The 12112-nt window shown below is 47.6% G+C and overlaps 4 protein-coding genes and 1 non-coding gene across 5 annotated transcripts; 2 read left to right on the forward strand and 3 right to left on the reverse strand.

The window, feature by feature from the left end:
- Positions 1–3134: 3134 nt before the first annotated feature.
- On the reverse strand, positions 3135–3255 carry GGS22DRAFT_t90. Its single transcript has one exon. It is a non-coding gene; the product is annotated as a tRNA-Glu (tRNA).
- Positions 3256–5016: 1761 nt separating this feature from the next.
- On the forward strand, positions 5017–6756 carry GGS22DRAFT_166427 (uncharacterized protein). Its single transcript, XM_047961847.1, has 7 exons — positions 5017–5158; positions 5222–5304; positions 5375–5525; positions 5586–5621; positions 5680–6145; positions 6222–6362; positions 6422–6756. The coding sequence occupies exons 1-7, from the start codon at positions 5075–5077 to the stop codon at positions 6460–6462; spliced, it is 1002 nt and encodes a 333-aa protein (XP_047817752.1). The 5' UTR covers positions 5017–5074; the 3' UTR covers positions 6463–6756.
- A 227-nt stretch (positions 6757–6983) lies between these two features.
- GGS22DRAFT_27741 (PCI domain-containing protein) lies at positions 6984–8980 on the forward strand. The gene is made up of 4 exons (XM_047966674.1): positions 6984–7230; positions 7291–7347; positions 7406–8125; positions 8180–8980. Exons 1-4 carry the CDS (start codon positions 7147–7149, stop codon positions 8795–8797), a joined length of 1479 nt encoding a protein of 492 aa, XP_047817753.1. The 5' UTR covers positions 6984–7146; the 3' UTR covers positions 8798–8980.
- A 39-nt stretch (positions 8981–9019) lies between these two features.
- Positions 9020–10174, reverse strand: GGS22DRAFT_166429 (serine hydrolase-domain-containing protein). The gene has a single exon (XM_047961848.1). The coding sequence runs from the start codon at positions 10087–10089 to the stop codon at positions 9145–9147; it is 945 nt and encodes a 314-aa protein (XP_047817754.1). The 5' UTR covers positions 10090–10174; the 3' UTR covers positions 9020–9144.
- A 336-nt stretch (positions 10175–10510) lies between these two features.
- Positions 10511–11563, reverse strand: GGS22DRAFT_166430 (putative mitochondrial F1F0 ATP synthase subunit Atp18). The gene is made up of 4 exons (XM_047961849.1): positions 11347–11563; positions 11243–11272; positions 11124–11174; positions 10511–11065 (listed from the first exon to the last, which is right to left on the reverse strand). The coding sequence occupies exons 1-4, from the start codon at positions 11393–11395 to the stop codon at positions 11010–11012; spliced, it is 186 nt and encodes a 61-aa protein (XP_047817755.1). The 5' UTR covers positions 11396–11563; the 3' UTR covers positions 10511–11009.
- Positions 11564–12112: the final 549 nt, after the last annotated feature.

Consider the following 12112-nt stretch of genomic DNA (forward strand, 5'->3'; position numbering starts at 1 on the left):
AATCCCCCACTTGCCTCGGGATCGTTCCCACACAACCACAAACCACAGAGCTCCCCACGATCCGCATTACATATCTGCATATGTAGATGGATGCATACTCCTACAAGATGTGCGTAATGCCTCCTGCCTACCTACCGGCCTACTAGTTTACTGTTTACCCACCCAGTCCCTATGCCACTCTGCATGTTTCTCATTTATTACCAATCCTAATATCGGCCTGAAACTGTAAGGAGTAAGCTTTATGCCCAACCCGCCGACTGTAACCGTGAAGCCTGTCCTGTCCCGCCTTTCCGCCCCTAGACACGGACGGGCTGCTAATCTTACAGCGGCTCGATCTAGTCGGGATAGGTGCCAAGCTAGAAGTCGTCCACCCGTTTGGACGGATATGTAAACAAGAAGTGTCGCAAGTTTAACTCTTTAACAGACCGCAACTTATCTTCCTGGGCATATCGCGGGGAATAAGGCACCTCAGATTCATGCGACACTGACAGCATCGGGATCGCTAGAAACAGCTATTGCTTGTCGGCATAATAGCATCTCGTACATGTGATCACTTCAATCCCTGTGACCCGGTGTTACCTAACGACATGTTCCATTGTCATGTTTAAACAACTATCCCAGAATCTGTCCTCCTTGCTGTCCTTGGTGGCTTCGGTTCCTGGACTGTTAGATATCCTTACGAATGGCCACCTATGGAACTAACTAATTCATCCCATTGGCGTCCTCATCTAAACCGAATAATCTAATTGTGGGTTGTCCCGCTTACTAAACGTCATTAGGTCCCGGATGAAGGTCCACGTACTGCTATTGGCAATCAACGCCATGCGATCTGGGATCTTCAAGAAAATGGTGCCCATGAACCATGGCGATCCGAGCCGCTATCGACGAATATTAGGTTAGATACATGTCTGGAGTAACCATACCCACGGGACGACATACATATGTGGCCCTGCCGAACCAACCAGCCAAGCAACTCAACATGAGCTTGACAATGTTTTTCATCAGTATGAGAACGTGGGAAATGGGTTTACATTCGCCACCGTCGAGTTGTACACGGACATCGCTCTGCCGGTAGTGACATGCGATGCAAATGGCAAGAGTACATACATACTTCCTACATACATATATGCATGCCTAGTACATACCTAGGCAGCTAGGTCATAGATAGGTGCGTACTCCAACCACTGTTAGTTCTCAACGGACAGGACGAAATTCGATGCAAGGAACAGCGTCAGATGCCGTATCTCTCTCGTCAGTTGCACGATAACGATCATCGCCGACGATCACAGCTCGTTACGGACATGTCTAGCTTGCTTAGCCACAAGAATCATTGGATAGCCAGGTATATCCCAGCTAGCAGAAGCAGCCTCAAGCCTCTATGTACGCTGTAACAAACCCGCCAGTCTCCGCTCGGAGCGAACCTCATCCGCCGATCCGCCGCTGACGCCGTTGTACAAATTCGGAGAGAGATTTCGGGAAGGTTCGCCACCCTTCTCGCAATTATTAGCACTTGCCAATCAATTTTTCAGCCCAATCAATATAATGATTTACATTGCATGAGCCACATGACGCCACATTACACCGCCACACTCATAAACATTTACGGCTGGAGCTGTCCCCTGACATACCGTCACATGACCCTTATTTCTTGGCTTAATCCAACTTCATATATCTCTTCTCTTTTTTTCGCGCTTCGACCATCACCCTTCTTCGCCACCTTCATTAATTACGACGACAGTCCACAAGGACCTCGCTGCGAAGACATGGGAATCGCGTAGAAGTTCCCAGAACGTACCATGCAGGGAGAGCTCATCACAAGCTAATACGGACACGATAGAAAATACTTGCTTGTTAGTAGCCACCTCCGTCAGGTGTACTCTCGTCGTACCGATATGTCATGTATCCTGGCCGATACTGCCTCGTCCATGACGGGCCGAACCCAGGCCTATAAGCTTATACATACGTGCATACATATGTACATGGCTGCATCTACGGCATACCCGTCGATCGTTTGCCGCAACAACGAGACGAGGCCTCGTCATCACGCTACCTTTTGTTTCAGATGACTGCGTCGTCTAGGTCGTGGCACGAGTCCTGTTTGGTTCCAAGGCGAGTTAAACCCTTTGGTAGGTAGTGGTGGGTTTCCGGTACCGAGACGTGGGAGGGATCATACGGGACCGGGGTCGCTTCACCGCTTAGGTACACGTGTTGTATTCGCCTCTATCATGAACCGGCGTGTCGGCGCTGCCGCCGGCGCTGTTTCGGGTTGGACTCCTGCGCTGTTACCTAGGTGCGCGCGGTGGGTAACGTTTATTGTTGTTTGATGAAACGTTCCAGACTATCGGATCAGACTATCGTCAAGGATGGGCATCGTCGGATGGTGCTTGTTTTCTTCGGTACTAGTCACGGTGAGTCACACTCTTTCATGTGAGGCCGCCGTTGATGATAGGGCATATCCATGACGAGTCGATATGCTGTGTGGAGGAAATATGTTTAGGCTTTGGGGACTTTCGATGCTATCGACTACCATGTAGACATGTCCCAAAACCTCACCGAGTGAAGCCGAAATGGAAATGGTGTCAAGTTCGACTGAATATGAGTGTCAAGCGACACGTAGAACCTAATGATATCATCAAAGGTAGTATGTCCGCACTCTGTCCTAGCCATTCAAGCCTTTCAATATTGCCTTTGATTTCTCGTTTCAGGCGTACTAGGAATAGTCGAGGTAAACCGCTGGAACCATATCTTCATCTCTTTGCAACCCCGAAATACTCGGTCTACCAACAGTTTTACGGAGGCTAGCCAGGACTTCCTTAACGGTGCTGCCGACGGGGTCCTTGGGCGCATTCGGTCCGGAAGCGGAGGCCGGGATAGTGGCGATGCCGGCTTCTGTCTGAAAGATTGTTTTCTTGGCATTCATACCCTCTTCCAGACTATCTTATCTTGTGGTAGCGCCTCAGCCTCATCATCTACCAGGCCCTCCAATTCTATTGGGCATAGGCGAGAGTCTTACATCTTTTCGTTCTTGTTCTAGTATAGAGGGAGTGCGTGTGAAAAAAAAATCTGCACTGAGCTAAAACATTGTCAAGGTAGCATACTCCTTGAGCAAAAGGTAAAAGAATAACAGTGAATGACTCCGAATCGGGGAATCGAACCCCGGGCTTGGCGGATCAGTGCAGAATCTAATATTCCATCAGAATGCCAGAATTCGTGCGCCATGAGAGCACCAAATGTTAGCCACTACACCAATTCGGATTGAACCTTTCATCAGGTTGTGTATGAAGAGAATATTTGCTTAGTTTGTCTAATAAGCCCCTGTATGCCCTAGTGTTGCTAGCGTCTGCACTTCACCTATGGGAGGTGACTATTATAAATAGAAACCAGATCAACGGGAAATCTGTAAGATCGGATGAAAACAATCCTAGTAGCGCGGAATTGCTTCGTGATGCCGATAGGTACTTGTATTTTTGGCTGACTCATATACTAGGTACTTAGTACTTATCGGCACGTGAACTTTCACGACAGTAAGGTTATATATCTAAAGAAGGGACCGCACAATAACAATTCCTAAGGACTTAGCGGAGTGGCCTGGCTCAGTTGAAAAGTCGTGTGTATGAACCGCTTGCGGCGCAAGAGGTTGGAACACCGATGAGAGCTTCGGGTTCGATATGTTCTTAGGACTTGTTGTATGTTTTTTTTTTTTTTTTTACATCATGTCTTCCGGTCCAATTTATTAAAACGCACATATATTATTTACTATCAATACCCATGCATAAACTACATTATTCATACTTTTTTTTCTTGGTAGTCAAGCGGCATCGTGTATCAGATGGTTTATATCCAGTGTGCATGCTGCCATACAACGGCACGGATTATACAAGATAGGTACCTACCTACCTACCTAAGGTATGTTTGGCATAATTCTTTTTTCGGAGACGGCAGGCAATCGGCATGCGCAAGCGGCGATGAATCGGTCTCATCCTATCCTCAGCTTATCGGAAGATAACGACGTCAACGTGAGGCATTATCTAGGAGAAGACTTGGACTCGGTCACGAATAATACTTGGAATTGATCAGCTGAAGGTGCGCATTCTCCAGGCGCCAGACCACCTATCTACCTACGCCCCAAAATCACCCCGTTCGTGGATCATAAGGATCTGTGATGCGGCAGAGAATATTCTAGATTATCTATGAGCATCCCCTCTCGAAGCTAAAGATATCCTGCTGATTAGAAAGATTAAGACTTCCCTAGGACATATTTAGGACGAAACTGAGGTAGAATCACTAGGTCTCTTGTGTGACCTATGGATTCGTCCACGAGCTAACGACAATCGGTGGAGCAATAGGAATCTGCCTAGACAGTCTTCGACTCTCGGTATGACTCGGTCTCCATGAAGAATTTGGTAAAGGGGCGCGGCGTCATTGAGCGTCTTCAGAAATTCAAGCCCATCGAGCAGCTCATACTCACTGCTGTAGACTTCAAGAATTTTCAATTAAGTGCATCGGGACACCTCTCAATCCCATCAGAAGAGTATGCGACCTGTTATACCACTGTTAGATCGCAATAGAGCAGGTCACCTGGTTAACATGCGATGCGACCTTTGCACCGCCACCACTTCCGAGTCTGTTTGTTTAAGGGACTTATATTATCATGGTTAGCAGTACAAAGTACATCGGAGAATCTTCCAGTATTTTATAGGACACGTTGGGCGGGAATTCGCATCTGGATAAGGCGGAACATCGGGTTGTGAGGCTACATGGCGAGCACTTCTACCTTGGCAATCTCCTGGGCAATCTGGAAGGGTGACTAGGTATGCGCCAACGTAACATGGCTACCAACAAGACAATCCTATAATCCCATGGATTGTTAATATTACTGGCCGAGGTTATGGTTACCTCATGAGGGGAAAGCCTCCACGATGTAGAAAATGATAGGCCAGTGAAGGTGTGCTCTGGATGTCAATGTATGTTCCCCGCTACTAGAATCCTGCGAAACCTTTCGCAATAAGTAGGTATATACCTAAGTGCCTATATTGATATCTGTAAAAACACTGAATAATACCATAAATTACAGATGGCGCTTCCGTTGAGAAAAGACTTACGGCCAAAATCTGGCGAACCTGAAGATTCGGCATGGATATGGGGCAGCGATGATGAGGTTTGTTGGCTCGTGTTATTCCTGTGTAGTAAATTTATAATCCTTGACTGACAATGATCAAAGCTGGGTAGGCTGAACCTACAGACACCTGAAAGGGTGAAGAAAGCGCTGGAAACCGTCTCTTCAGGAGAGACCATCCCTCTTGGGTTAGAATGCCATCTACCTATATACCCAATGGCCCGAGCAGAGAACGTCTCCTAATAACTCGTATCATAGGCTTCCGTTTGATCAACCAGTGCCACCGTGTTATAGGAGAGCTTTCTTCAAGCATCGTATCACTTCCCTAGGAGCTAATAGTAAACATACGTTTGACGATAATTACGAAATGAACCCTCAAAGTACATCGCAATGGGATGGGTTTCGCCACGTGAGTTTGAATCGTAGCTAGCTCGAAAATTCTGGTCAGCTAGAGGTTAATCTTGTGTAGTTCGCCCATGTTCCCTCCGGATTCTTTTACAACGGAGTAAGTTTGCCAAACGAACCACTCAAAAAGCGACTCATAACTAATATATCTCCCATAGACGACATTTGAGGATATAGCTGGCCCCAATCCCTCATCTAAATGCGGCATTCATGCATGGGCCGCTCGCGGTATTGCGGGCAGGGGCCTTCTTCTAGACTACGCTCGTTATGCCGAAGCCAACAACATCAAGCCGGAGTTCTACGACAACTTCAGTATTAGCTACAGCGACCTTGTAAAGGTAGCACAAACGCAAGGAATCGATCTGAGGCCCGCGGCTCAGGGAGGCGACGTCCAGGTTGGAGATATACTGCTCGTCAGATCTGGCTTCTTGAAGAATGCGAATTTGCTCACATACGAGCAAAAGGCAGCTCATCACCTCCAGAAGCATAAATTTGGACCTGATGATGGGCAGCGCTACATCGGTGTGGAACAGAGTGAGGAGATACTCGACTTCCTGCATGATTCCTACTTTTCGGCCGTGGCGGGAGATCAGCCCGCGTTCGAAGCTTGGCCATCTCGCAAAGGCATGTTTTCGATCGTTTTCCTTCGAAAATCCGTTAAAGGGAGGACGCCTATTTGAAAAAGGCTAATGCTGCGTAGACTATTACCTCCACGAGAAGCTGTTGGCGCTTTGGGGCTGTCCAATAGGTGAACTGTGGGATCTCGAAAAGCTGGCCGAGAAGTGTGCAGAGAGGAAGCAATGGACATTCTTCCTTGCTAGTGCTCCGAACAACGTGAAAGGTAAGTAGCCTGAGATATCGGTTTCCGTCTGAGATATGCTGACACGAATTACCTAATAGGGGGAGTAGCAAGTACGGCGAACGCTCTAGCTATTGTATGAGACAGCTGAATAAGACAGAATTTAACACTTGGTCAGGTTTCAATGTCTAGGAAATCCGCATATATATATGATATGATGTAGATAGTCGTGATCATTCAATAATACTCGCACCGTAGCGGTAGCCCCTGAATTGTAGAAAAGGGGGAATGAATGGGGTTGGCTAGGATAGTATGAAGTAGGTATTAATTGATCTTTTCCCGCCGTACTATGGGAGATCGTCTACTATCATATGGGTGCGTAATCCATAGGAAACTAGTCGATTTATTCGCTATTCTAGAGTTGTTGTTGTTGTTGTTGTTCTGTTCTTGGGGATTTCCGACGGACGTATGAAATGATTGATAATCAGATACCTAGGTACTTAGGTACTTACTACATAGATATCCTCACGTGACTTGATCTTATCTAGCTGACTTAGCTTAGCGCTCGGACCAATCAATTCAATGTTGCAAGGCAGGCGCGAGCTTTCGTCGCCTCGCATCAACGTATCGATGTATCTGAGCTTCTAGCTTCCAATTTCCATCATCGTAACTTTACCACTTTCCATCTACCATTCATCGTTCACCGACCACCCTACCAGCTACCACACTTCACGATAACCCACAAAGGCCTCCACATAGGCTCTATTTCGGGTATATTACGCTTTAATCTGTCTACATTTTACGTCGTCGCAATAGTTAGGAAACCATGGCGGACGCTGCCCTGAAGCCCGAGAAGGACTTCAGCAAGGAAGCTGACACACAGATCCCCGACGCAGAGAAGCTCGCCAAGGTGCGCTTTGCTTAAATATAGACCCTAAATATTGTAACATTAGCTAATATAGAATTGTAGAATGATATCCAAGCAGCTATTGAGAAGCTGACCGTGTTCGAGAAGCAAACCCGTCAGGTTAGCTATTGTCTTAATCCACCGTCACTTTTCAATACTTACTAACCCTGATACACAGGCTTCCGACCTTGCATCCACATCCAGAACACTCATTGCCATATGTACGATCTGCAAGGATGCCGGCAACTGGAGTTTACTCAATGACCAGGTCTTGGTCCTTTCCAAGAAACATGGCCAGCTTAAGCAGGCTATCACCAAGATGGTCCAGACTGTCATGGGTTTCCTCGACGCCACCCCGAACCTGGATACCAAACTTACCGTCATCGAAACACTACGTACCGTAACCGAGGGCAAGATCTTCGTCGAAGTTGAGCGTGCTCGCGTGACTAGAATTCTGTCCGACATCAAGAAGCAACAAGGCGACCTCAAGTCTGCTACGGACATCCTTTGTGAATTGCAAGTCGAAACCTTCGGATCGATGGAGAGACGTGAGAAGACCGAGTTCATACTTGCTCAAGTCGCGCTATGTATTGAGAACGGCGATTGGACGCAGGCTATGATTCTTAGCCGCAAGATCAGTACCCGGTATTTGTCGCGGAAGCCCAAGAAGACGCCAGAACAGATCGAAAAAGACAAAAAGGCCAGAGAAGAGAAACTGAAGCGCGGGGAAGAGGTGCCTCCAGAGCAAGAGGATGATACTACCGACTTAAAGTTGGCCTATTATGAACAGCAAATTACTTTGGCAAAGCACGATGACAAATATCTCGATGCTTGCAAACACTACAGACAAGTATTAGATACTGAAGCCGTTGAGGTAGACCCCTCAAAACTACAACCTGTGCGTTTGCTCATCTGTTCTCTTCATCTGCTGAATATTGCTAACTTTGATTAGGTTCTGCAACGTATTATTTACTTCGTCATCCTTGCTCCTCACGACAACGAGCAGCACGATCTTCTCCAGCGCATCTTCCGCGATACACGAAATTCTCAGATCCCTGTTGACGCATCATTGCTTAAATTGTTCACGGTGCACGAGCTTATGCGATGGCCCGAGGTCGCCAAGCAATACGGCCCTCATCTATGCGGGACCGACATTTTTGACGAGCGTCCGAACCAATCTAAGGATGACAAGGCCCACCAGCGATGGCAGGACCTGCGCAAACGTGTGATCGAGCACAACGTCAGAGTAGTTGCCAAGTACTACACTCGAATTGGCATGAAGCGTCTCACTCAACTACTTGACCTGACAGAGGACGAGACGGAGAAATATATCAGCGAGCTAGTATGCTCCAAGACAGTCTTCGCCCGTATTGACCGACCGGCTAGTATAGTCAGCTTCGCCAAGCCTAGAGACGTCGACGATATCCTCAACGAGTGGAGCCATAATATGAAGAGTCTACTCGGCCTATTGGAACGTGTGGATCATCTCATCACCAAAGAAGAGATGATGGCCAGAATCCAGCCCGGCGCAAAGGAAGGCAAGGAAAAGAAGGGAAAGAAGAAGGCGTAAGGGGGATTGATGCTTTACGAGGACTCGGTCTTAGGGGAGTAATTCTTTCGGAGCTGGTGACGGCTTGGAATGTTTCGACAGGCACAGCACAGCAAAGGTTTGCATCAAAAGGCATGCGAATGTACATTACCTAGATTAGGTTTAGGAGGCACGGAATGCCCGTGTAAAACCGGATTGGCCTTCTATATCTTATGTTCGATTTCTGGGTTCTATCGTGATCGTATACTCATATGGTATATTTCTAGGTCTAACTCTAGCTCTTCGCGTATAATCTCCGTGTATACCTTCTCTATATCTATCCCCACTTGAACCCCTATTCCTACCTGTACGTTCTTCACCTAGGCACATTATAGGACCTCTTTCGTAGCACTAGGTTCCTGATACCGCTCCCTCAACCATCCCGCCAAACAAAGCGCCCACTCCTTCGCTACAGGCACATAGTGACCCCCGGGATGCACCCTAATCGTCGGGTCCACGCACCGCTCCACAAGCGCCTGGCTCCGGCTCTCCTCCACCACAGTGTCCAGCGACCCTAGAAAATGCAGCGTTGGCGTGGTGATCGGCGGCGTGTATAGCCACTGCAACTCCGGCGGCGGCGCGTAGAACCCACTATAGACGACGCAGAACTTCAGCGGCGCGTTGTTGTTCGCGGCGCGCAGAAGCGGGACCCACGATGTCTCGAAATCGCCGTCTGGAGCGATAGTACCAGAAGGTTCCCGATACGGCGTCTCCAACGCCGAAGCCACTAGCGCCGCCACCGCGCCCCCCTGGCTGAACCCACACACGCCGTCCACGCCCCCGGCGTCCGCGATCGCAGTCGCTATGCTGCGCATCCCGCTCGCGAACCCCTGGTACGCCCCCGTCGCTATGCTCTGGAACCAAGCCCAGTTGTCTCCCTCGTCCTCGTCGACCGAGTCCGAGGGGATGTAGCCGGGTATGTCGGAGGGACGCAGACGGAATGGTCCCGTGGGGTAGATTAGCGTCGGGTGCAGGTTGTAGGGGGCGGGTGAGAGGGCTTTGGTGAGGAGTTTGGAGAGCGCTTTGGTTTTGGAGCTGAAGAGCGGCCCGGATTGGGTGTACCCGTGTAGCATGAGGATCTTTAGCTCGGTTTTGCCTTTGGGGATTTGGGATTTTGGGAGGGTTTTGGGGGCGGTCCCGGTGGGGGGTGTGGTTGTGGTTGTGGTTGTGGATGTGGACATCGTGGTGATGGTCTGGAGGAGATGGCGGGGTGGTGGGTTTGGTGGTAGGGTGCGCTGGATGGTGCGTGGGATGAGGGGGATGAAGGGGTTCATGTATGGGAGGTTTATAACCTCATTTATGGGCTTCTAGTTTTTGTTGGGGTACGATGGTTACAAGAGAATGTGTGAGTGGGATGAGGCTGAGGCTAGAAATGTTGAAGAATGAGTGCGTTGCATGATTCGGACTTTTTTTAATCTGGCGGCCCAGATTCGGCTAGAGTATAGATAGGTGACATAACCTCGACATTTTGCATCATATATGAAATTTGAATAATTGAATAATTGAATGAGCAGGTACTCTTTGTATATTATTACAGCAGCTATTGTATATATTTTATCATTTCATGTTATGTGTTATACTTATAGGTTCTTCATACTCTGAAGTTGCTGCTTCATGTGGGTTGTCATATTAGATATTCGGACCTACGGATATGGACGATAACGAGCCGTGGAGTATTATGTATGACGTTGAAGCTAGAAGCATAGGATGTTTATTCTGGAAATCTATTGATGAGATATTAGATATAAGTCAACTTTTGGTACTCCGCAGTCGGTTACCCCAGTGGCGTTGACATTCTCGTATGTTTAATAATAGAGCCGTTGAGTTTGAATAGGCTCAGAATTATGACCTGGACGAATAGGATTTTCACAATATCATGTTGTGCCCACAATTTCAAATATGAGGCTGATACAATACCTCCCTAGTAGTTTGTGGAGTCCATGGAACGATATCGCACAAGCGAGCGCAATGGAAACAACATATCATATGTTCCTCTTAAGTTCAATAGTTGAAACAGAACCCAACATAGAGATAGGTGTTGGCTGTAGACGAAGCTCTTGATTCGACGTAAGCGCGTAATTTATAGTACAATCCTGCTTTGTTCGGCTAACGGAATGATGATTCGTCCAGTTTGACCGTTTATGATGCTTCTCGTTCGGAATGATACGCCACTTTCTCCAAGTCCACCATATCTCTAATGTCCTTTTGACTTAGCATACGGGTTGCGAGGGTCGTTCTTCCATTCGTCGGCTATTAGAAAGTTGTTAGTTACTTTCCCCTCTTCGCCTGGCTATAGCGAAAGACATACACTTCATCATGGCATTTTGCGCGGAGTTGACACCGTAGGCGATGATTAGACCTATAAATCTGTTAGATATAATTATTCGGGTCTAATAATCCTAGCGCAAGAATCGTTCGTTATCGTACCGGCAGCGAAGAAAGGGGCCAAGGGCTTGACTGTTCATCATGTCAGTAGCTGTCGCAAATTACGCGAATTACCCGTGCGGGTTGTATGGAGTCAATTAACGTACGGACTGGCGCCGGAAATTTCTTAAGGGGAGTAACACCGAGCCAAGACATCGTGAATGTGTTTTCGGAGGAGTTGAGTGTGTACGGTGTTGATATTATTGAATGATGTTAGTTGTGGTTTCGGAACGAGTGGTTTTCTTAGGACAAGCTCTTCTACCGCTAACCGGAACTTGACGATTCTTGCCTTAGTAATTTGGCGTTTAAAAGAAAAGATGCCTGAGGCTAATAAAAAGACACTGCATTGAATTGAAGTGCTGACATAAGATTGTTGGAACATTAAAAGCCGCTAGAGCCGGAGTCAGGGTTAATGGTTTTACCGGGAAGCTAACATGGTACTCGTGACATCATCATGCCATGTACCTAGAACTATCACCTACGAAATAGGTAGGACCGGGTAGGACCTACCTGAAGCTCTTGGAGGTATTCTCCACATTTACTAACACGATTGAACATCTAAAAGCTGGGGAAATCGCGCTGGTATGAACTTACATAGTACGACTAGTAGGACCTTTCAAACACCTGGACACTTCCCGTTCAAATGCGGGGGAATAGAATAAATGTAACCAATTAATCCTAAACTCTACCCTCCATCTTCCAAAAACTGCTTTTAATTCTTCCGTCTCATTGCGTCTCATTGTGCTCCAAGCTTCTCGTCTCCCGATACCTACCTACTCAACTGAACTGCCTCGCGGAACGTCCATCACTGCCTATAGTACTGCCTATCGCCTTAAAGGATTGGAACTTGGAACTTCCCCGCGAAATTGATAC

The sequence above is a fragment of the Annulohypoxylon maeteangense genome (assembly GCF_022496945.1).
Source record: "Annulohypoxylon maeteangense strain CBS 123835 unplaced genomic scaffold GGS22scaffold_11, whole genome shotgun sequence".
Classification (NCBI taxonomy): domain Eukaryota; kingdom Fungi; phylum Ascomycota; class Sordariomycetes; order Xylariales; family Hypoxylaceae; genus Annulohypoxylon; species Annulohypoxylon maeteangense.